The following is a 25,390-nucleotide window of genomic DNA, read 5'->3' as shown; positions in this document are numbered from 1 at the left end:
AAGTGAGAGCAACTCACAGTTGAGACAGAAATTTCTTTAGCTATTGTTGCCTTCTGTGCTGTTCTCAAGGTGGCAGCAGGTATGGCCTACATTGAGAGGATGAACTACATCCACAGAGACCTACGCTCTGCTAACATCCTGGTTGGCGACAACCTGGTGTGCAAGATCGCCGACTTTGGCCTGGCAAGGCTCATCGAAGACAACGAATACACGGCTCGACAAGGTAGGGCTTCTAACTCCTTTCCAACTCGCTCAGAAACGATGTTAAATGCACATACTTAATGCTCCCACTCACACAAGCTCACATGCTGCCTGACTGCATTAGATCATGGAGGAAATTCGCTCTGGGAGTTGCAAGTTTTGCATTACACCCACAAGAAAATGACTAGCCAGCACAGCCAGTCAGCTCCAAATATTTTTCTCAATAACACAGACATTGAGGGAAGACACTCCCTGCCCCAGAGACACAGAGAGATTTTAAACTGGACATCATGTTACTTCACTATTGACCCTTGAAGCCTTTGAGATATTCAGATATCAGGTTGTGCTAGCTGTTCCCTGATTTGGAGAAAACATATTTGTACATTCTGCATTCTGGAAGTATAAATAAATATCCACAGACCTTTTTCTGATCTAATTGCCATTTCATCCATCAATCCATTTTCATCCGCTTACCCAATTCGGGGTCATGGACAAAGTGGAGCCTATTCCAGCTACCGTAGGTGAGAGATGGGGTACAGCCTGGACAGATCACCAGTCTGTCTCAGAGACACCAAAACGTTGCTGTGCCCTCATAAAATAATTCTTGGGTTTAATCCTTTTAATTCAACAAAGGAACATTTTCTTCCACATTTGAACTTTAAATGTGCAGAAAGACAGTTTCATTAGATTAACGTTTATAACAAATGTACGTGTCAGCACTCAGAATACTGTAAATATCGTCATTTCCCAGCTGGTTAGTTGAAGCTCATAGCAGCTGTTCATGCCATTTCTATGTGCTCAGCAGATACTGTCATTATGTTGTAATTTCTTTCCTCCCTTTGACAAATGAAGTCATTTTGTTGCACACATGTTCTTTGCTCTCTGCTAGATGCTTCACTTCACTTTTAAAAGTCAGACCTCTGATGTTTAATCTCTGGTCTCTAATTTCCTTCCTGACTTTTCCCAGGAAGTACTTTTAAAGTTTAATCAGTTACAATCAATGACAGCGTGTGAAGGGGAACCTAAGAGAAAACGTGAATGTTCCTTTTTATCCTGTAAATTTTTTTACAGGCTGTATTGCTGGTATCAAATTTGTACATGTTAGCATTGTTCACTTAAAAGAGAAAGGCCACCACATATACAATAATATGCATTTACACACATACACTCACACACACAAACACACACACACACATGTATATATATGTATATGTATATATATGTATATGTGTATATGTGTGTACTTTAAAGATAAATTCATCAAGCTAGTTTAAAATGATAAGGGACTGTGAAGGCCCAGTATAACAGAAAAAAGGATCATGTTAAACTGAATAAACCTGAAGTGTAGACATGCTCTCCTCGTTAATACTAATGTGGTCTCACTGCTCTCCTTCAGGTGCAAAGTTTCCCATCAAGTGGACCGCCCCAGAGGCCGCGTTGTATGGGAAGTTTACCATCAAGTCAGACGTGTGGTCGTTCGGCATCCTGCTGACGGAGTTGGTCACCAAGGGTCGGGTGCCTTACCCAGGTAAGGAAGGGGAAGGATCAAACGGTGCAGTAGAAGCTAAGGTCTGCTCGCTCAGCTGCTTTCACCTTGAGCCGGTCAGTCTACACTGATTAAGGGGCTCAATAAAGGGGAACTGCGAAACACTGAGCAGTTACCAAAGTACACACAGCTATCACAACAGGCAGCTCCTGCTGCTGTTTATGGGATTAAAATGTTCCTTTACGCTTGGGTAACCTTCGTTTCCCTGCCAGAATATGAGCTAACCCTTAATTACTTCTGCTGCCCTGTGGGACAAGATACATTTTACACAGAAACAAAAAGAAAGAGAGTGGGAGAGGCTGGGGCGTACTCCGTATACAGCTCCATGCAGGGAGGGGGAACATGTTTGGCCAGATGGTGCTGGTGGGCTGGTTCTGCTGTAGAGAGCAGGTGAGGATGGTTAGCTTGCAAGTGAGCTGAGGGAAAAGCAGCACCTTAACAGCTTTATAAGGTAGTGGACAAAATAGCAGAAAAATGGACTCAAGAAAGAGAACTATCCTACCCAGGAGACACTTGAGATGAAGATTATTGCCAGATTCAGTTAAAAACTGGAAGGTTTCTCAGATCATCTGGAAAGAGACCCCGTAGAATTCAGCTGTTTTTAAAAAGGGAAAAGACATCATTTGAATTTATATTGAATTTTATCTGATCTCAGGGTCAAAATTATACAACATCAGTAAAATTTGGTTAAATGTCTCGTGGCAAGTTTCACTTCAACACTTTTGGGAGCCAACAACAAGCTTCTAGCATACTTCAGACTGGATATTTGACTGTTCATTGAAGTAGGTTGGCATGAAGCATAGTCCACAAATTTTAATAGGCATGAGGTTGGTGTGTTGGGAAGGCCTCTGTGTTAGAACACAGTTTCAACTGTCTGGCTGTCTGGTTGGAGAATTTGGAGGTAGTCCATTATTCCGTTCACTTTGTGCAATGTACCACGAGCCTCTAGCAGCACAACATCCCAAGAGCATGACGCTACCACCACCATGCTTGACACTGTTACAGAGTTCAGCTTTGCCTCATCTTTACTACTACAATAATATCTCTCGTCATTGTGGCCAACTAGTTCAATTCTTTGTCCCATTTGACCACAAAGCTTTTCTCCAGAAGGCATTTGGCTTCAAATTTTAGTCAAGCACTGAGGACAATGACTGTGTGTTTGAGCAGATTCCAGTTTTTGGCAGGTTTCGAGCCACAGTGGATCGTGAGTTGTTCCTAAACAACCTAACCAATGTTAGACCATCAGAATAACTTTTACTTGAGTACAGTTGTTTCAACTGATGATCTGAATCAGCACTTGTCTAGAAATGGCTCCAGAAGACCTTCCCAACTTGTATAAATCTACAATTCTTCGTCGATGTTCACTGAGTTCCTTGTCCTTTCCCATTGTTCTGTATTGGTCAATATAAGGCTGCAACAATGCATTGAGTAACTCAAATAACTTGATTACAAAATGAGGGATTACAAAGAGCGAAGAGATGGGATTAAAGAGATTAAAAAGATGGTGAGCTCAGGTGGAGTCAAAAAAGGGGTTTTCTAGCATCCAGAACAACCAGCTGTAATCAACATTCAAATCTTTACTGAGAAAAAGCCGACAGGAATCCTTCATCAAAGCACCTGATTAACAACCTCCAACGTGAAGAAAAGCAAACTTTGTAGCTGCTTCCATCCACTGCTGTGTGTCTGTTTGATCACCTACTGAAAAGAAAATAAGCAAAAAGAGAAGAACACAGTAGGGAGACCACAGCAGCAACCAACATAAGCATAAGTGCCAGTAAATAGTGAATATTGAATGTTACTGAGGAGCACTTAAGACCGACAACGCACGACATGTTCAGACTAGGCCATGTTTTTCAAAACTTTAGTAACATTATTTTGTAGATTTTGCTTTCTTCAGTTAGAGGTTTTAATTAAACAGATCTTCATTAAACAACCCTTTGCAGATTCAGCACGTTAAGAACTGATTTTTTGAATTTGATCACTGCGTGATCCCAGGCAGAGCTCCCGAGCGCTCTTTCTCACCTGCTTCCTGCATTTAATTTTCAGGTATGAACAACCGAGAGGTGCTGGAGCAGGTGGAGCGGGGCTACAGGATGCCGTGCCCACAGGACTGCCCCATTTCGCTGCACGAGCTGATGCTACAGTGCTGGAAGAAGGACGCAGAGGAGCGGCCCACCTTTGAGTACTTGCAAGCCTTCTTGGAAGACTACTTCACAGCCACCGAACCTCAGTACCAGCCCGGGGACAACCTCTAACCCACCGCTACCACCCCCCACACCCTGTTCTTGCTTTCTCTCTCTGTCTCTCTCTCTCTCTCGGGGTCAGCTCGAGGCCTGGACACGATTAGCTACAGCAGTGCTATATAAAAAACAAAAACAAAAAAACTATGGATCCTTTTCAGCCTGGCCTTTTTATGTTAGGGATGTGTACAGCTTCCTCAGCTCAACTTGAGTTCCAATACAAACCCCCTGACGACACCGCCCTCAGTCTCCGACACGCCCCCCTAGTGTCTGAACTCTGTAAATGCCATAGTTAACAAGGCTGATGGAACTGGGGTTAACTGGGGGTTGTGCTAATGCAGTTCCTTGTATTCAATGTAAATAAGAAAAGCTTGTTTTAGTTTGTCTGCTTCCGTTTCAGATTTTATTTTCTTCTGCACAAAAGTAATAATAATGATAAAAGGAAGTCAAGTACCTGAGGAGGCACAGTTAATCTGTATGTGTATTATACTGTAGCTTCTCTATTATTTTCTAGAGATTGAATTGGAAGGCTCTATATTTTTTTCTCATTTCCTATAAAAGAGAATTCATCGCTTTATTCTCTACTTTTCAGTTACACGTGTTATTGCATAAAGTTTCTCCTGGTGAGCATGACACAGTCCACTTTTTTTTTCTTTTTTTTTGCCTTCCCGTCACAAAAGCTTCTAGTTAGGCTGCTGCTGCTGCAGGTTCTTTTACAAACGATCTGCCACATTTTTGTAAATCACAGCAACGTACAAGGATTTTGACATATCCCTCATTGCTATTTGGGTGAAAATGTTTCTGTCTTTATACCACTGGTGTGTTATTTTGTAGCTGGGAGACAAGAAAGATTTTCATTTAAGAGTATAAATGTCTTTGATTGAGAATCTTCATTTGGAAACAGATCGTGGGGTTTTTCCTCCTGCACGTCCTCCACCCGAGCCTGCAGGATCAACAGGCTGCACCTGAACCAGGACCATCTTACCTCCTGAGCTGCTTCTTCTTTTATGTTTAAGTGACACGATTATATTGAGTCTTTGATTTTATTTAACCCTTTTAGGTGATCCTTCGAGAGACATTTGGAGTATATGATCAGGGGAGCTCTGGACCAGTTCATGTGACAGGAGTCTGAATGTGAAACGCATTGAAAATAAATGGAAACCAGCTCTGGTCTGGTCTGGTCTTAATGCAGATGGTATCAAAGCCTTTGGTAAATCCTCATTTTTCAGTTGTACAGCTAAATGGGTTTTAAGTGTCGCTAACTTCTCTCCTTTGTATCTTTCATTTCCATTTTTTATTAACATGACTCGTTTTGTTAATTCAGTGATTTGGCATTTGGAACTCAGAAAAGACCAATAAACATTTTACACTCTTTCCAAGACACTTATTATGACCAATGCCAGTGTTTTACATGTGTGTGTGCACCTGCCTGAGAAACCAAGAGAAACTGCATGCTCACAGAGCAAGAGAGCCAGTGGCAGCCAGGCCCTACTTTCCCTGTGCCCTCACACAACTTGAAGTGGTCAAAAGGTGGAGCTGAAAAGAGAGAAAAAGAAACTAAAAATAGATGCAGCAAAATGTGACAAATTAACTGCCATGTTAGTACCAGCACAACTGGTAACAAGCCCTCACAGTCACAGGAGGCTGCTGTTGCTAGCAGCAGAGCAGGAGGAGGAATCTTATTCTGGATCTTGTTGTGACATATACTCTAAAAACTAAAGATTTTACAGTATTCCCTGAAAACCTTCATTTGTCTGATAATTTCTTAAAAACATGGATTACACAGCAGTAGCAAATACATTACATTACTGTAGATGTCTTTCTGAAATTGCTGTAGCTAAGTCAAGGATATAATCCGCCTGCTGTTATCCTCTTGAATGAAATGTGCCAACACCGTGGGAGTTTAGTTTAGGTAGCTGCTCTGCTCTATGCCTGATTATCATGTTAATAGTGTGACATTCTCACTGCGTACGATTCTGCCTGGTATGCAGTGAATAACTTCAGTAATCCAACCAGGCTGTCTGTCAGATTCCATTCCTACAAGACTGCTCAAAGAAGTCCTACCATTAAATAATGTGTCAATCTTAAATATGATAAGTCTGTGGGCTATGTACCATTAATATGTACCCCTACAGGCCTTTAAGCTGGCAGTAATTAAACCATTACTCAAAAAGATTTGATCCAGCTGTCTTAGCCAATTGTAGGCCAGTCTCCAACCTTCCTTTTATCTCAATAGTTCTTTAAAGAATTGTTGTAAAGCAGCAACAGAGGAATGGTTTATTTAAAGAGTTTCAGTCAGGTTTAGGACCTCATCACTCAGAAGGTTAAAAATTATCTTCTTATGACCTGTGACAAATAGACCTATCTCTTTGCTTGTCCTGCTAGACTTCGGTGTAGCGTTCAATACTGTTGACCGTATTTTATTACAGAGATTAGAGCAGGCCGCAGGTATTAAAGGTCCTGTGCCGCACTGATTTGAATCATATCTCTCTCCAATAGACTCCAGTTTGTTCATGTAAATGGGGAGTTTTATTCACACACTAAGGTTAATATTGGAGTTCCACAGGGTTCCATGTAGGACCAGTTCTGTTTGCATTATACATGCTTCCCCTAGGTCACAGGTGTCAAACTCCAGTCGTTGAGGGATGGGGTCCTTAAACTTTTGAATGTGTCCCTGCTGCAACACACCTGAATAAACACCTGAGGTGGTAATTCAGCCATTTAATTGATGTTACAGCAGCTCATGAGTGAATAAACATGGTGCAATAAAAGTACTTTTAGAAGTAGATTTTTTTCAAAAACTTACATATATAAGTAGGATTAAAGCAGGGGTCGGCAACCCTAGGCACGCATGCCCGAAGGGTTAACTGATGGCACGACCATAGTTGGACAGGCCATCGGGCATACCAGGCATTTGCTCGGTGGGCCGATGATTTTTTTTTTTTTTGGAACGGTATAAACAATGAAAGGTGGTGGATTGGCCAGACGCTGGCCGGTGTGTAAAAATAACTCAGTTGTTTGGTGGTGGCTATGGCGGAGCTTCCACAGATTCAGTAACATTAACAAGTGGTGGAGGCCAGCAGGTGGCTGGGGGAGAGGGGAGGCAGGAGGAGGAGAGACCCAAGGCAGCCGACGGTCCGAGTGTCAGGTGACCTGAACTTCAGGTAAGAAGTTATGACCTGCAGTCTATCTGGGTCAGATATAAACCAAGTGTATATCTGAGTGAATCATAATGCAATCATATGGCACACTTACTTCTGAGGAAATTTTAAATGGCACTCATCATCAGAAAGGTTGCCTACCCCTGGATTAAAGTCACTGAAAGTGCAGGTCTCTGGCTCACCAACTGGTAACACTACCATTAATGGCCATTAATGATTATTGCGCCTATGTTTGACAAATCAATGTCTTCTATGTGAAAGGTATCACTTCTTTTCCATGACAACAAATTTTCCAAACTCAGCTAAAGCATTCTGTTTGTACACTGCTGTTTGATTTATTGATCAGTAGGATTTGAAGGCAGAAAAGAGGACAGCTAGTATGAGTACAGTAAAGAGATTTGCTAACTTTTTGGAAAAAAATCAATAAATAAATCAGCCATACAGCTTGTGAAACATCTGTTTAAATCTTGTTGAATTTAATTGGCTAAATTCACAAAAAAGCAGTTTTAGAGTAGCACCACATCTCACCTGATCACAGCCTTATAAAACAAGTTATGTTACTTATTTCTAATTACTTTAATCACACTGTACAGCTTGTCATGGCTAACAGATGGATTCAAGCACAGACAGCGTTCTGGCAAGCAATAAAGGTGACAAATTATTGACACAAGAGTGAAACCACAGTGATTTATATATACAGTGAGAGGGGCAGGGGTCCAGGGCTCCAGGGGATAGAGGGGAGGAAATCCATGCTCGCTCTTCACTCAGTCCAAACGCCGCCACTCCTTTTCTCACGCACACTCACTTCTCCTCAGCCACTCTCGCTCCAATTTCCACTTATGCCGACACGCTCAGGGATCACAGGTAATGGTGGGTTGAATATATGATTGTTTGTGAGTGGAATTAAAGTTGAGCAGCACCACCATCCAAAATAATTTGCTAATTTTACTTTGGGAGAGTTTAGAGCTTAAAAAGTCAATGCTGCCAGTGAGGAATGGGAGCAGCTTTGATGTTCCATCAATGTGCAACCTACCATTTTAGACGGACACCAGCTGCAGAATCAGTACTACATTCAAAAGGAGGGAGGCACATCTTTTTAAAAAGAAAAATCTGCCTTGAAATTTTGCAATTTAGTTGAGCTCAGCACTGCAATGGTAATATGCAAAGCACACAATAATGTCCTAAAGTGTATTCTCAAGTTTTTCAAAATTAGAGAGACAACATACTCAGAGGAAGTCAAAGGAAAAGTTATGTTCCAAAAAGCAAGGATTAGGACAAAAAAGGAGATGTAAATGTGCCTGTGTCATCCAGGTCATCGTAGTCTAAGGAGCTTGGAAACGTTTCACCTCTCATCTGAGAATCTTCTTCAGTTCTAAGACTATAATGGTGGAGAGTCCCAGATTTAAGATGTAAATGTGTTAGAGGATAAACTTGTAGAGTAATTGTGATGAGCAATTCACTGTAAATTTACAAAATATTATCAGAAATCTCAGAGTTTCATTTCAAATTCATATGACTTTCTATTTCAGTGGAGCTGTCCAATGAAAAGGTTTCACAAACCTGCATAGTGAGGAAGAAATAAATTCTGTCTATTTTTTTTGCTTGAAGTTTTTTCATTCAAAACACACGAGTGGGAGGGGGGTCATTTCAGTAACTTAATTTGGTTTGTAAAGGCGTGTGTTATAAGTGCTGCCAGAAATGAGCTTCCACTGTGTAGGAAAATTCCTTTCAACCGTATGTCAGGTGGTGTGACTCCCCCCTCCCAAAGCCTTATTGGAGCAGCAGGTGGAGCTCCCTCAGCATCTCTCCTTCATATTATCAATACCATTGTCTTTGTGGACTCATAACCAGCTGGGATGCATCTCTGTGGAAAAACTCCCCTTTATGTGGCAACTTTATAGCTAAAAGGAGCACAGCAATCACATCCTGCAGAAACTAGGTAAGTCTAATTTAGTTCACTTTAATAGTAAAGACTGCTATATTCATACAGAGTTTTGAAGCTTCTAAAAGGTAAAAAAGGATGAAAGAATAAAGCTATATGTATGGTTCTGTATGTCATCAAGATTACAGTGGATCCCTAACTTCTCTCAAGTAACACAGGGCCGCAGACAAGCAATTTCCAAGTGACAGAGATTTGAAGAAAACATAACTTTCTTCAGAAACCATTAATGCTTTGTTTTAGTTACACCCAGATGAAACCCACCTAACACAGTAGGCCAGCTTTCATGTAGAGTTATTTTGAGTTTACAACAAAGTAGCCTACAAAATGTAAATCTATTTTTAGCAGCTTAAACTCAACAGTTGTCATCATGTACAATATGTTATCCTAACAGTTACACCTAAAAGTTTCCAAGTAGGTCTTAAAAAGCTGCACAATGTGACGCCCTGAACATTATTTGTCTTACTGTACATCCAGTGGTTTTATTGCAGGTATTAGCATGTGAGCAAACAATGGAGGGAGCCACTTTATCCATCTTTGTTACTATCCAGAAGATCTACTACCCTTTACTTTGTGTCATTGGCATTCCAGGTTTGTATTGCGTTTGGCTTTCCACGATCTATCAAGAATAATGGACATCAAAATATAACAATGCACAAGACAAGTAGAAATAGAAATATGACATTGCGTATTTAGCTGCGGACGAGGATTAGGGCCACTGGAAAAAAGAAAAAGTGGGCACATCTTTTTTTTCTTCTTCTCCAGAATTCTGAGAAAAGTTAGAATTCTGACTTTAATCTCAGAATTCTGAGAAAAAAGTCAGAATTCTGAGAAAAAAGTCATCTGAATTATTTTTCTCAGTCTTCAAGCCTTTGTCGCGTCGTTGTGATGTAATCGGCCTACAAATGCGGCCTCAGGAGGATGTAGCCTCTGAATTTGGACACAGCTACTCTGTAACCAACAACATTAGCTAACTGATGTATGCTAGCTACCAAATCCTTGATGAAATCCATGAGATGAAGTTTCCTAAATAGTTCCTGAATAGTTAAAAATGTGTGAAAACTGGACATCAGATTAATTTTGCTACTTACTGTATCTTGTGGATGTGTACAATATCATATGCATCCTTAGTTTTAGCTTTTATCTTTGACCAAATGATCAATAAACGAGTGTGGGCCTGTGTTCCTACTCTTTGTTCTAGGAAACCTCTTCACATTCTACATGATCTGTTTCCGTAATTGTGGGATGTCCAGCACAGCCATCATCTACCTCAGCTGTCTAGCTATTGCTGACATTTTCTACTTGGTGTGGGTAATTCTTATTGACCTAACTCTCGCCTTCTGGACCCTGCAGCCCTTCTGGCACTCTTACCCCTGGTGTAGCATTCTGGGATTTTTGCAGTATGGGTCACTCTACAGCTCCTCTTGGATTGTGGTGGTGTTCACCATCGAGCGTTACTTGGTCCTCCGCAGCACGGCTGTCAAACAGCATTTGTCACAAACTAGGGTCACTAAGCTTACCTGCATAGCTATTGTGCTGGTATCCCACCTGGTCTCTGTGCCTCTGGCTTGGATCAATATTGTCACACCTGTGAACCTCACAGTGGATGGAGAGAACATCACATTGCCCAGATGTCTATACCGCAATGAGACCTACACTACTGTTATAGTGTGGATAACTACATTCCTCTCAGGAGGAATTCCGATCGTGTTGGTTATCATTTTCAATTACCTCATTGGGTACCATTTGTGCAATGCCAGTAAGCTCTTCACTAAAGAGGAGTATCGTGTCATGCAGGGTAAAAGCACGAGGGGCATGTTGAGGAGGACCATTCTCCTGCTGGGAACCGTCTCTGTGGCTTTTGTTGTGCTTAGCCTTCCTCGTTTTGTCACGTATTGCATCTTGAGGACCAACTACAATAATGAGAATTTTAATAGAAATGACTACAGCATTCCAATCAACGTTGCCGGAGACATTGCCAACATGCTGCAGAACCTGAACTCCACCACAAACTTCCTACTCTACTGTATGGTCAGTCGCCGCTTCCGGCAAGAGCTGGTCCAGGTACTGACTTGTAATGAGAAGGCACTTGAACTGGGCTCTGTCCTCACAAATACTACCATGAAAGTTTTTTCAGTGGTGGATCATAAGGCTTCATATTCCAGCAACCCTGTGTCTGTGGTGCTAACCAGTTTAAAACCTACAGAATAGAACGAACCGTGAATCAAGCCGTGAATCAAGGTACACTTACCTACTTTTATAGGCTGTATCCCCGGAAACTCATCAACTTCGATATTAACCTAAAGCCAGAATGATGTGTTTGGTTGGTTTACACAGGTAGAACAGTATCAGCATATACGCAGATGGTGTATATGAAAAACTTGTTTAACATAATATATTGCAAAAACAGATACTTGGGACGAATTCTGAAAAGGTGTCAAAATGTCAAATGAAGTGAGAGGACTTGAAAGAAAGATTGAAATACCTATGTTGGTGTCATGGCTCTCAATACATACAACAATATTAGATTGCAGCAAAAGCCCAAATTGGACAGATGGATGACCTGCTCTGAAACACCTCAACAATTTCTTGATTGCTATGAAGTTATACATATGTCCCAAAAAGCTGAATCCAACAGATAAACAGATATTTTGTGAATTAATGCCACAGATAAGCCTCTATTTCTTAAAAAAAATTATGACTGAGATTTAAAAATTTATTTTGTATTCAATATGACCCAAAATGAGTGACTGAGCCCATAAACTTAACCTCTCAAAACGTTTTCCTTCTAAGTCAGAAAGCCATTTTTCCATGGACTTCTATGGGACTGGGAGTCCTTTTGCATTCACAGCTATCGTCATCAGGTGGACTTGAGACAGAAGGCAGGTTTAAGGAACTGCATATTGGCTGAATTTTTCCAACCGGGGTCCTACGTCTATGTTTTTACTGTATGTGATGCCAACATATAAAGTACATCTACTGACATCGTCACCAACAGTCACTGGTTACTAAAGTTACATTATTAACCCAGAAGGTTGATTTTGGGCACTCTTGTTGTTTTAAAATCAACCTTCTGTACTACTGAAGGGTGTACTACCAAGGAAATAAGTCAGGCTTTCTTTGTATAAGCTGACTTGACAAAACCTAAAACCCCAGTCAGAGATGAGAGATATCACGCTATAATTTCTGCAACTTTCTCTGTTGAGGCGGCCTTTCTTTGCTGTGTCATATGATCTTTTTCCATACAAAATTATCCCTATGAATTCTGCCTATCATTCACAGTAGAGCTCTGGAACTTTAAAACTGGCCTGTACCTTAATAAAGGCGATGTGGAAATTTAGTTTGTTGGCAGAAGTTAAATCAATTTTATTGATTGACAGGTGCTCTTTGTGTGTGTTCTGCATTCTACTAACTGCGCTGTAAAAGAGCAGCAGATCAGAATCAAGTATATGAACATTTACACATTTTCTGCATCATCAGATGAATATTCCAGCAACATTGTGACGTTTGTACAGCTGCGCTTCATTTGCAATATCAGTGAGGTACAAAAGCCATGATACAGAGATACAATTTAAATTCTAATATGCAAAGAAAAAAAATCATATGCAAGTCCAGCCGTTTGTAAAAAGAAATCCTGAACATAACCCGCTCCTGTTCAGGTTAAATTACCACAATTTTTTAGTCAGGTAGAAAGAAAGCCACTTTCATGACAAACAACTTAAAACAAGACTTTCTTGCTAACCTAGTAATCTAGCTTAATGACACACCCCTCTTGGTTTCTTCTTCCAAGCACAGGAATGACCAGTGTTGAACATCAGAAAGAATGCAAGTTTAAGATATTAAACTAGTTCTCTTTTCAGACCCAGAAGTTACTGCATTTTTTCCCATCCACACAAAAACATGGTATGCATTTTGCTCAAAGAACCATTATATACAACCTTTTGCCCGACTGTGGGCCTTTGTCAATACAGTTTATTTATAAAACAAAAAAGGAAAATCAGACTTGGGTGTGATATGGATCATGTCTAGTTATGAAACAAAAACATGTTCTTGTTTGATGGCCTTGAAAATGGGTCACTGTACCGTTTTATACATGCTGTAGTATATGTTCTTTACCTGTCAAGTCCTGTGTATCCTTTTCCCCCCTGCTGCTTCAATTTCATTGCTTCACAATGTGTGATGAAAACAAAACATGACACCTTTCCAACAAAACAGTTGAATGTGGCTAGCTGCAGCCTGCCTACCTGGTTGAAGAAGCAACCTGATTGGCAGCCCTGGAGTTCACGCTCCACACCTTTTGCATAAATGGGTCACGAGACTTCCAGGATTTGCATAAGACAGGAAGGAACAAGCAGCGGGAATGTTTCCTGTTTGCCACAAAACAGGTTTGTGCTGAGGCTGAGCAGCTTTAAGCGAAGGTAGGTGTGAAAACACATTGGCTTTGTTCTTTAACTTGTAATGTCAAACACCATGTTAACTTTTGACTCTTTTTTTTTTTAGTTATTGTTTAAAAAGAAATACCTGGCATTGCTTTTGATGAATGATTCTGACCTTTGTACTTGTTTGTCACGATCAGGTTACGCTTCAACCCACCTGTAGAGATCCTCCGTTTTCACTTGTTTCAGTGTGAAAAATAAAAGAACACATGAATACTTCTACCGAGAAGCGTTTGCCATATTAAGGGTAATGCTTTTCCCTGTGGTTCTAGTCTTGGTTTGTAACCGCCATGTTGATTTTATGTAGGGCGTTTTGCTGTGTGTGTGTATGTGCGTGCGTGTGTTTTTGTGTGTGTCTGTCTTTAAGGTGCCATGTTGCAACAGATTATTTTAACACTGCTTTCATTTTCACCACAGAGGCCAAAGACACTTTTAATTGGTAAAATAAAATTAAAAAATGGACCCTTATAAAGGTAGGAAGGCACAGACACAGAGCTATCAGCTTGCCAAAAATGCCATTTTAAGTGAAGTGAGTAAAAACCTGTTGATCTTTTCCTTCTTGCTTTCAGGGCCTTGTCCCCATCATAGCATTCCTGTTGAAATGGGTGAGACTCTGGACTTGGAACGGCTCCCCCCATGTGAACAGTGTAACGCACACACAGAGACCGTCAAAAGGCTAGAGGCCCGTGAATTTGAGCCTCCACAGCGGGCAGCACAACAAGTGGGCTTGAGTAAATTCCCTGAGAACCAGTATAAGCACCAGTTTCGCATTAACTCCCCAGCAGCACCACTCTCGGGACACGTGAATGCCCCATTCATGGAAGATTTTTGGCATGTTAGCCTAAGACAGAAAGTGCAGTATAAGCAAGACCCCATAGGCCCTTCAAGCCAGCACCGGAGCCACTCTGTGGACGATGCAGAGTACTTGGAGCCCCCCCAACCGCTCAAATCGGACTTCAACAGCATCAACTATGTTAAAATGCCAATTCCACATATGCCATGTGAGTATGTCAGTGAATTACCACTGGATTGTTTCATTTAAGTAGATCTGAAAAATTATCCAATATTTACACAGAACACCGTAAAAGAGGTCACAAATTAAAGGAAAAATAATCTGTACCTTAATCCCTTACAATGTCTCAGTTTTTGCTGACATGTTTGGAGTCCACAGATTTACGTGGAAAACAAAAAAATACGTAATCCATAGGTTTCTCTACTGTTTACTGAAACCTTTCAGCATAAACAATCACACCCACAACTTTAGGCCTGTGAAGAAAAAAATAATAATCCAACCAGGTGAGCAGGAAAACAAATTCACATAGAAGTCAACGCTGTTGTGCCACATTGTAACAGGCTGTAAAAATGTTAAGCATTTTAAAATGGGATTCTATAGGGACTGACAAGCTGGTGAACTGTAGCTTTTAGCTTCCTTTTTCAGCCCTGTTTGTTGATACTGTGTCATAGGACACTAAAACACCAAACTCATGCCCACTTTAAGACATCTTTACTTTGCGGCTGGCGCTCAATAACATGGAAACATCGAGTGTCCCATAACAAATGATAACTATAATTGGTCATATTGTGACTATGAATTTGACATATGATATTGAATGTCACTGAAAAAAATTGGTTGTAGGCAGCAATCATTTAAAACCATAATTTTAGCACTCAAGAACAAACAGTAAATGTGCTATTGCATTCCAGAAGCAGGACAATCTGCATCTCATTTCTGCTAAACCATCTGAAAGAGGAACTTATGTCTGCTCCTCTGTGTCTGTCTGCAGGCCACATGCCAATGCAGGGAAGCTGTCTGAAACAGCGCGCGTGCTGGCCTCCAGCAAACCTGCGCGGACGCGATAATTATTGTCATCAAGACCCGGGTTACCCAGCAGCCCGACACCAGGAGCCTCAACCTCACCAGAAAATGTTTGTCATTATGATCTACTAATTCCAGCATTGGTTCACTGGTGGAATACTTTCCCCAATACCGTATGTTGTGAGTCACTCTGTGGTCATTTCTCATCATTTCCCTCCACAGGAATCTCTCTCAAAATGGGCAGCAACTTAAAGGTGCTCTTAATGGTCACTGTGGTTCTGCGCCTCCCTATGCAACACCTCCTCTAGACGTGATGCATGAGGTCAGCGTGGGTTGCTCCGACCTTGCAGGCGCAGGATCAGGCACGAAGGAGATCAGGAGGACCATCAGTCTTCCTGAGGAGTGCAGTAAGTCCCACCATGTGCCAAAGCATGCATCATTCCCTTCTGTTTCATGTTTCCCTTCTGTTCAGGATAATGACTGATGGGTTTTTTGTTTTCTGTTTTTCCCCTCCCTCATTGACAGGAAGAGTTTTTATCACATATTCAGTGGACATAGCCAAGGAAATGTTCATGTTTGTTAAATTTCTCGTGGACCAAGGCTTTAGACCCTCAGTAAGTCCATCAGCCTTTGATTTCCCGCAGATGCTCACTCCACTTCAAATATTCTCACTCGCTCTGCCTTTCCTCAGCTCGACATGTTTGACAGTTCAATCCGAAGCATGGGTATCAACCAATGGATGGACCGTTTTCTGAATGATGTAAGTGTGACGGCTGAGTTTGATTAGGCAATTCTTCAACTCTTATCACAGCTGTGCTGAAAAATTGACAGTGAGGATTGTTTTGACAGAAATCAGTGCTGATCATTGTGGCCATCAGCCCCAAGTACAAAGCGGATGTGGAAGGAGATGGAGTCGATGAGCATGGCCTGCACACAAAGTACATCCACAACCAGGTAAATGGCCTCTTAGGAACTGAGAAGCAAATATTTTCTCACAATGTCTCCCTCTTGTGGCTTTTCTGTATCATTATAGTACCTCCTCTCACATTTCAATTGCATGGAAGAATGAGGAAATACCTCCCAGGAACTGAAAACAGCCGTTCCTCCCAGATTCCTCACTGTGTTAGTGTGCCAGAGCAGAGTGCAGTCAAATTCTTCTGCTTTCTGTCAGAGCATCAATCACAATGTGTAATTGTGTCAATGTTAGGTGACAAGGAAAATACATTTTGGTTGAACTCATGAGTGAAGCCTTTGTTTAGTTCTATCACTGACTATCCTTTCACAATGGCACAGATTCAAAATGAGTACATCCAGCAAGGCTGCCTGAACTTCAGACTGGTTCCTGTGATGTTTCCCAATGCAGCCAAGGTAAGACTGATCAACACATGATTGGGGGGACGGACGGGCATGTCTTTGTGATTTGTGTGAACTGACCCTTTAATAAACCACTCACCATCACCCCGCATTGGAAGCATAAGTAAAACCTATGTGAGGAAATAAAACCCTCCAAAAAAACTGATTGAAAAGAAAAGGACAAATAAAGTTTACAGCTTTGCGTAGACTATAAACAGGAAAGAGATGAGGGCAGTTAGGTTCCAGGTAAAAGGCCCATGAATCCAGAGGATTACGTACATTGACTGTGCATGTTAACCCACGGCTACCCCTCGTATCCTCTTACAGGCTCATGTACCCAGCTGGCTTCAGAGTACCAGAATCTACCGTTGGCCCCAGGACACCCAGGATTTGCTTCTGCGTCTCTTGAGGGAGGAGCGCTACATCATCCCACACCGGAGTGCTGACCTCACCCTCACGTTCCGTCCTGTCTGAGAGCAGTAAAAAGAGGACTGGGGACAAAATATGTGGCATAGTTAAAATTGTTTACTTTACCCCAGATTTACTGATCTTTAACAGTGTTCAGTTATAAACAATCAATGAAGTGGCACGTTTAACCTTTACAGGTAGATTAAACGTACTTGTTTATTTCCGACAAATCTGCTTTTACACTGGCCAATCAGAGCTTTTGCTGCTACTTTGTAGGTTTCATTTTGGTTTCTTATTCTTTCCTTAATATACACTTCAAATGAATTTAACCAATATTTGTCTACAAGAAGGCAGAAAGGCTTTTTTCTAGCTTATTATATTAGAAACATTAGTACATATCTGAAGTTGTGATTTTGTGCATGTGAAAGATCTGGCTTAGTCTTCACCAACACTTACAAATATCTGGATATTCAGCCACATAATTATTTATCTAATCTATTTTTTTCCTAACAGTGTACAGTTAAGTGCTGGGCAGGTACAGTGCTTTAAGAGTAATCTCAAAACTGAGAAGCATTAGTATATTTTGAGAAGTGTGTTTATTTTAAATATCTTTCAGCTCACAAGGCAACGCAGGCCACTACTACTACTAATGATAAAAAAAACTATATAGAGATAGAGAGATATAGAAAATCAACCAAAAAAGGAGTGCTAAGTAGGACTGTAAAAAAAAAAAAAAAAAAAAAAAAATTCTGGATGTAAAATTGCAAAGCATTTAGAGAATTCATGCTCTAGAGTAAATAAGTATCACTAACATATTTCTGTACATAATAGAAAAAGCTGAAAATTGATATTGAGCGGCTATGATTTTCAAGACGTGATTCAGCGGTAGACTGCATGGGCTAAGGATTTGTTCTGAAAGAGTCCGTGGATGTGATATCTGACTGCATTTACAAATGCACGTTCAAAAACCACGCAAACGCACAGACCACCACTATGATCCAGGAATACTTCTACCCTCTGGAGTAAAGATGAGAGTGAACATCCTGCTTGTTATCAGCATGCAGTTCAAATGCCAGCACGTATGATGGTATGGAGGGCATTGGTCCGCATAGCACCAATGCCTGAACTGTTGAGCAGTTGAAATCCTTCATTAAGCAAAGATTGTAAAATATTTTGCTTTCACAGCAACATGTACTCCTGGGTCTCCCCCAGTAAACACAGTGTGTTGTTTTTAGAAATGTACAGTAAAAAATTTCTGTTTCAATATTTGATGTTGTCTTCATTCATTACCACCAAACCATGCAGTTTTTAATATATATTTTACATGGCACAGCTTTCAAGGAAATAATGTAGAAAATTAGAGAAGGAGTGTGGATTGAGGAAAGAGAATCAAGGAAGTGCAGAGAATTAGTAAGGAGGAAATAAGGGCGATGAATAAAAATGCATTTGGTCCAAATACCTGTAGAAGTGCTAAGATGTCTACAAGAGATGGAAAGTGATTTAAACAAGACTACTTAACACAATCTGTGTTCAGCATGAGAGCATGTCTGAGGAATGGGGAAGAACTGGTACTGATTTTCAAGCTATGCAGGGATAAAGTTGTTGAGCCCTGCCATGAAGCTATGTGAAAGCGTTGTTGAAACTAAGTTAAGAAGAGAGGGGATCATCAACAAGCCTGAGTGTGGTTTCCTGCCAAGAAAGTGCATTACACACATAACATTTACTTTCAGTCAGGAGGTCAGGAGTGACAGAAGTATGTAAAGATGGCGCACAACATTTATGAAGACGGTAAAACAATGGTAAGGTGTGCGGTATGAGTGCCAGATGGGTTCGAGTTGGGGGTGGAATTACATCAGGGATCAGCTCTGAACCCTCCTTGTTTGCAGTGGTGATGGACAGGCTGATAGATGAGGTCAGACAGGAGTCTCCGTGGACTATGATGTTTGTAGGCAATGTCTGGGAGAGGTGGAGGTATGCACTAGAGAAAAGCAATTAAACTGAATAAAAGCAAGACAGAAATCATGCAGCTGAGAGGGAGAGAAGTGTAACAGTGAAGCTACACGGAGCGGAGGTGTCACAGTTCTGGGCGTTTTGACCCAGTATTTTGAGTTTTCATGTTTTAGTTTGATTTTGTATTTTTGGTTATTTTCTTGATATATTTGATGATGATGTTCTATGTTCCGGCTTATTCTGGTTTATGTTTAGGTCTGCCTGTGTTAAGTCTGTGTTTCTTAGTCTGCGTCCTTGTATATTGTTTCCTGTTTTATTTTGAAAGATTGTGTCTTATGTCAGTATGTCCAGCTTTGCTCCTCCTGTCTTGTTAGCCCCAATTTCTCCCAGCTGTGTCTCCCTCCTGTTTCACATTCCCTAATCACCTCAGTATGTATTTTAGCTCTGTGTTTTTCCCTGCCAGTTGTTGCATCCTCCATGTTTGTTGTGTGCGTGTTCGTCGTTGTCTGCCTTCAGGTTAGAGTCATTTGCGTCTCCAGTCTAGTTAGTTTAAGTTGTTGTTTATGTATCGCCAAGTTTGTCTCACCAGCAAATAAAGCTGCCGTTTAAGTTAATGTTTTGTCTCCGAGTCCTGCACGTGGGTCCAGCCACTAACAGCCACACAACTCATCGTGACAGGAGGTAGTGAAGGTGGATACATTTAAGTTTGAGAGCCAAAGCAAGGGGTGTCAGGGTGGGATCGGTGACAGAGGGATAGCAGCGAGACTGAAAAATGTTTACATGATAATAATGAGACCTGTTAAAATATATGGTTTGGACGTGTTTGCACTAACATAAAGACAGGGGATGGAGGTGGTACTGAGTTGACTATACTAAGATTTTCATTGGGAGTGACAAGAATCAATGGGATTAGAAATGAGTATATGAGAGGGACGGATCAGGTTGAGTAGGTTGGAGACAAAGTTGGAGAGGTAAAGCGGAGATGCTCGCAGATGCACTGAAACAATGTTAATTACAGGATAATTGTCTTCTCAATTCAACACAAATTTGCTATAAATATATAATGCAGGTTTTTGAAAAGTATTATTTAAAATGTTGCAATTCTGAAATAGAAAATGAGATTATGAACACAGGACAATTTGAATCTGTTGTTCTTATTTATTTGCGCTTATTTAAAGTAAACAGCACATTTCCAGATAGCCACATGCTCGCAGAGGTCGAGTCTGCAGTACCGCAAAGTCTACGGTGACCCTGGATGGTTATGTAGACGGTCCAAGTACTTTGGTGTAATGCAAAGGCTAACTGGAAGAACCAGAAGATGGCAGCATGTACCAAACAATAACACCCAGCATCAGTCATCTGTTCATGGTGAAAGCGCCAATGTCTTCTCCAATTATACATTGTTTTATTATTTTTTTTATTTAAAAAATACATGTAAAAATGTATATTTATTTATTTTTAAACTGGGGTCACCTTTCACTTTGAACAGATTACAAAAAAGAAAAAAAATGTCGGTCATAAAGCATCAGTGTGATAAAACATGTAGACAGGGGCCCAGGAAGTCTGGTAAAAACATCCGGTCCATATGTTCCACCACTGACTCCCTGATAAGCCAGCATTGTGTGGGGCACCTTTAACTGCCAGATTTTCACTCTGAACTTCATTTTACTCTGTCAGTGTGCACAGCCTGTTTACCAAACCTGACAGAAAAGGAAAAAAAAAATGTTGCTCACATATGTGTGCGTCTCTGTGGGGAACTCTGCTGATGTCCAAGCTTTTATCAGCTCCTGCATGAGGTGCCTGCGTGTAAACAGAGCTGCAGCCAGAACCAATAAATCCACTGTTTGTTATTGTTTCAGGACCTGCACACCACTCCACTCAGTCTTATCTGGTGGATCCAAAGCAGCCAAACGCACGTATTCTTCCTAAACGGCATGAAGTTACATCTAATACATGAGAATCTTACAGAAAAGCACTATGGGGAATCAAAATGACATTAATATGTTCAATGAGAGGTCTGTCAGTCTTTTGCCTGCATTGCCTGCTTTTTGCAAATTTTACAGAATTCTTAGAAGAGACTGTTCATGAAAAATGCTTTTCCTCAAGTGTTACCATTATTGGGAATGCTGTAAAACCCAAGATCCAAACCCTTCCCAGGATAATGTGGGCAAAACACTAATGTGTATTTGCCCACGTTAGGTGAAATGGCAAGAACATGACCTGTGCAACAATTAAAAATAAAAACAATTTCATCAACAAAACTTTGACCATTAAGCTACCCTTCCAATATATATCCATCTCTCTCTCTCTCTCTCTCTCTCTCTCTCTCTCTCTCTCTCTCTCTATATATATATATATATATATATATATATATATATATATATATATACATATATATATACACACATCTATCTATTGATTTTTTTCCCCCTAAAACATTACATTAAAGAATGAGCTCATGCAACCAGTGAATGTTTCACAGTAATCTCAGTAACCTCCACACATACTCAGTATTGTTATCTCAGTTCCAGGAAGCACTGAAACACACAGTCCAAATGCAGGACAAAGAGGCTGATTAAAATCCAGACACACATAGCCTAAAGGAAAACAGCAATCCCAGACTAAATGCATGACAAATGCTACAAGAACACATGGCGCACAAACAGATGCACTGACAAAGGGAAAGGCAGGACTATATAGCATTAGACAGAGGTGAAGCCCATCAAACACAAGTGGAACTAATGATAGCGGGGCAGACAAAGACAAAAGTGGGCATGCAAGGTAAGCAGGAAGTAAAACTACAAGGAGACACATTAGAACTAATCTTCAAAGCAAAACATGGACATAACCAAACAGAGAACCCTGGCACATAAAGAATAACCCTAATAAACACAGAAGGCACAGAGAAAACATCAGAAACAAATAAAACCTGACATGATTCTTCAGACTCATCGCCTAACAGAGAAATGTGCAACACATTTTGAACACACACCAAATCTGAACATATCCACAAATGTTGCTAGATTTGAACAAATCGGAGATGGTAAATTCCACTGATTATTCACTTACATGAGAACAGGTGGGACATGCGCATGTAAGAAGGTGACATCGCCAAACAGGAGACGCAAAGCAGGCTGATATCAGAAGGACCTGAACCAACTTGTCTCACACTAACACATCTAAAACCAGGTGAGAAATAAAGGTCTTCCTGTGTTCTACTTGAGATGGCTCTACCTTAGACTGATGTTGAAAGGGTAGAGATTGGTGCAAAAGAACTGACAGTAATGGAAGAAATAAAGTCTGTGATAGTGAGAATTGTTTAACATCAAGTTTTGGAGATACAAGGCAAAAGAACCAAATTTATGATCTATGTACAAACCCACTTCCATTAAAGCACGTTCAAAGTTATAACTGTTACACGTCGATTTGACAGAAGAATACGTAAGAGCTCAAGGTCCTTGATGGCAGACATATGAAACAGCTCAAGGATGTCACTCGTTTCCCTCCTCTCCTTCACTGAGGAGAACAAATCCTTAAGAACAGATTGCCTATGAAGCAGGAAGTTTTAGGCTCTGCTCCCACTGGGCTCATCCATACTAAAAATGTATGCACTTAGCACTGTAAAGCACTTTAGCTAAAAGCTCCCACCAAACACTACATTAAATATGGCATCCATAATATTTTTGGATTTGTTTGATAAGTGCTCTCAGACCTCGGGCATGCTGCTGGCAAATGCAAGCATACGACTGCCGATTGGTTCATTAAGAGGGCCAGGCTCTTACTCAAGGTCAGCGCACACTCCAGCAGACAGAGGCTCCCTTTGTCTGCTGGAGCGTGTGCTGATGAAAATGCTAATGAAACATTTTTATCATCGGGGAGTCGTTGACTGCCGTGTCCCCAGCATGAACTGGACCGAACCAGCTGTTTGTAGAGGGTTATGGCTCTGTCACTGGAGAGGAGAAAGCAGTGAGCTCAGCACATCCAGCACTGCTGCCTGCCATGTACTGGCTGTTCGAGGAATCTGAGCAGAATGATGAAGAGCTTGGAGATTTGTTATAGGCATCCATAAAAAGCACCCGTGAGTGCTGGTCACACTAAATCATAGAAAGTGCATTAAAAGTAAAAAAAACCCCCAAAAAAACAACTTGTTTCGAGGTGTTGCAACAACAGGATGCTGTTGATACCATAAGGAACAAGGACAAGCCTAATAGGCAATAAAGCAGAGAAGCATCCGCTGATCCTGAGATCTGCTGTAATTCTGAAACATTTCCCAAGAATTGAAGGTATTTGATCAATGCGCTATTTCCAGACCATTATAAAGAACATGTGAACACCAACATTGGTTTCTTATTTCACAGCCATAAGCTACATTCATAGTTTTAAAATACTACTGTATAAACAAATATTTTGACATGAAATGAATCAGCTTTAAGCAAGACGTCTTCTTCTTCTTCTTTTCTGTTTGGAACAAAAGAAAAGAAGAGACATTTCATAAGCTATAACTTCATATGCTCATTGTTCTCATGTGACTCAGAAATATACTTCCTCCTACCCCTTATAACTTAAAGTCAAGTCAAGTCAATTGGACTTGTACAGGTCAATGTACCATGTAAAGTCTCAAAAATGCTTCACAGACAGGACATGTAATCATCATCCTCGTCTTATTAGGATAATTTTCCTTCCTCACAATAAGATAAATAGGATATTACCCTTTCCCCTAATTCACACATACCTACACAGTGTAATGATATAACACCTATAATAACAATGCTCTTGCCAAGGTTTGTTTGTGGTGCTAAGTACTCTGCAGTGTTAGGTGAAAGGTTTCACCTAACAATGCGAGCTCAAAAAAATTAATTCCTGTCACTTATATTGTAAAAACAAATATTGAATCTTGGATCTGTATTAGCAAAAATTGCGTCTATTTTCATATTTATATTATTTAAAAAAAAAAATGCCAATCGGGATGTAACAGGATAGAACCGGTGACTTCGTGCATTTGATTTGTGACATGCTTATTTCGGGTATTTCGGGTATTTTTAGGACAACTCGCCACATAAAACGTTCTAACCTGAAGGTTTCTGCAACCATTACACACTAAGAAGCTGAGGGATAGCACATTCTGTCTCCTGCTGGCGGAATAATCTTATTTGAATGATGGGAATTTCCAAACAGATGCAGCTTTGTGGCCTAATGCGCTTAGCCGGAGAGATGGTCCAAAAAACCAAGTATATATGCCTCCCAGTTACGTAGCCCATAAACAACGTATGCCATGGCTGAGCCTTTCAAAATAAAATGGTCGTTCTCACTCCAGTGTCTTGTATCACTGCGCTGGACTAGTCAAAAATCATTTTATTCTGAAGTGTGCACACGGAAGTACAACTCTTTGGATTTTGAGTAGCTTTGTGAAAGGTTAGCTAACGCGGGCTAGCCTGATATGGAAGAAGAGGGAGCAAGAGGAAGACTGAGGGTCTACCTGAGAAAAGCGGACTGGCTGGGACTAGTTCTGAGGGGTGATTTCGAGAGATAACGTTACATACTGGAAGGAATGTCCTCCTGGCTTACAACACCACAGAGATAGCTAAAATCACGGGACAGCCGCAATCACTACTAAAAACATGAAGCTGACAGCTGCGGAGCGCCTGTTAACAACCCGCCACCGTCGAGTTTAGCTCCCCGTGGCTGCAGCTGGACATTAACGGCGACGGCACCTCGGGAAGCGTTGTAGCCAACGGGAATCTTTGTTCGCGTTTTTTCCCGTTCTTCTTTTTTTCCCTTCTTCCATGGGACACAACTGGGCTTTACCTCCGCTCTGCCGTTGTGTTACCGCCGTGACAGCAGCAGTCTTCGGCTGGTATCGACTGGCCACCGTGGTCCCTGCATCTTGTGGACTCCTAGCAGCTAAAGTTTTTTGGCTTATTTGACGGACGCGGCAGTCATGTTTGCTGTACGAATCGTCACCGCAGACTACTACCTGACAAGTCCCATTAAAGACCTGGACGTCTGCTATTCTGAATTCAGGGAGAGCGATGTGAAGAAAGTGCCGGTGGTGCGGATATTTGGAGCAACACCAGCAGGTTAGCCTTGTCCTGTGTTTTATTCTCGTTGACTCTTCAGTAAGCTAAAGCTTGCTGCACGCGGCGTGTCACAGGTTTGTTGCCTTCGCTGCTGCTGCTGTTTGGACACGCGCGCACAAACACATCCGCGCTGTATTGTTCCGAGGAAACCTAACGGGTGTTTTATGTATGTGACAGGAAGATGTTGTAGGGTGTTGACACGTTTTACCAACGCGGCATGCAGCCCTGTTGCAGCAGTGGGAGCCCTCCGCTGTGCTTTGTTT

The 25,390-nt window shown here is 41.1% G+C and overlaps 4 protein-coding genes across 8 annotated transcripts in view; all 4 read left to right on the top strand.

Annotated features, from left to right (window-relative positions):
- Positions 1 to 5,361, top strand: part of fynb (FYN proto-oncogene, Src family tyrosine kinase b) — an 84,862-nt gene extending 79,501 nt beyond the window's left edge. For all 5 annotated transcript variants that reach the window (XM_004566228.2, XM_004566226.2, XM_076874285.1 and 2 more), the window contains 3 exons: positions 70 to 223; positions 1,598 to 1,729; positions 3,794 to 5,361. In XM_004566228.2, coding sequence (XP_004566285.1) covers positions 70 to 223; positions 1,598 to 1,729; positions 3,794 to 4,002 — 495 coding nt within the window. In that variant the 3' untranslated portion in view covers positions 4,003 to 5,361. The remainder of the gene's footprint in view (positions 1 to 69; positions 224 to 1,597; positions 1,730 to 3,793) is intronic.
- A 4,238-nt stretch (positions 5,362 to 9,599) lies between these two features.
- LOC101466294 (putative G-protein coupled receptor 139) lies at positions 9,600 to 11,298 on the top strand. The gene is made up of 2 exons (XM_004566270.2): positions 9,600 to 9,678; positions 10,289 to 11,298. Exons 1-2 carry the CDS (start codon positions 9,600 to 9,602, stop codon positions 11,296 to 11,298), a joined length of 1,089 nt encoding a protein of 362 aa, XP_004566327.1.
- Positions 11,299 to 13,426: 2,128 nt separating this feature from the next.
- Positions 13,427 to 18,366, top strand: traf3ip2a (TRAF3 interacting protein 2a). Its single transcript, XM_004566229.3, has 11 exons — positions 13,427 to 13,505; positions 13,664 to 13,770; positions 13,941 to 13,996; positions 14,093 to 14,524; positions 15,308 to 15,449; positions 15,562 to 15,746; positions 15,865 to 15,953; positions 16,031 to 16,099; positions 16,189 to 16,293; positions 16,633 to 16,707; positions 17,020 to 18,366. Exons 3-11 carry the CDS (start codon positions 13,981 to 13,983, stop codon positions 17,164 to 17,166), a joined length of 1,260 nt encoding a protein of 419 aa, XP_004566286.1. The 5' UTR covers positions 13,427 to 13,505; positions 13,664 to 13,770; positions 13,941 to 13,980; the 3' UTR covers positions 17,167 to 18,366.
- Positions 18,367 to 24,447: 6,081 nt separating this feature from the next.
- rev3l (REV3 like, DNA directed polymerase zeta catalytic subunit) overlaps positions 24,448 to 25,390 on the top strand; it is an 86,594-nt gene continuing 85,651 nt past the window's right edge. Inside the window, exon 1 of the mRNA XM_014410346.4 lies at positions 24,448 to 25,127. Within this exon, the coding sequence (XP_014265832.2) occupies positions 24,989 to 25,127 (139 nt within the window). The 5' untranslated portion in view covers positions 24,448 to 24,988. The remainder of the gene's footprint in view (positions 25,128 to 25,390) is intronic.

The sequence above is a fragment of the Maylandia zebra genome, linkage group LG15 (genome assembly GCF_041146795.1).
Source record: "Maylandia zebra isolate NMK-2024a linkage group LG15, Mzebra_GT3a, whole genome shotgun sequence".
NCBI lineage: Eukaryota > Metazoa > Chordata > Actinopteri > Cichliformes > Cichlidae > Maylandia > Maylandia zebra.
The sequence above is the reverse complement of the archived record's forward strand: the minus strand, read 5'-3'. Positions and strand labels throughout refer to the sequence as shown.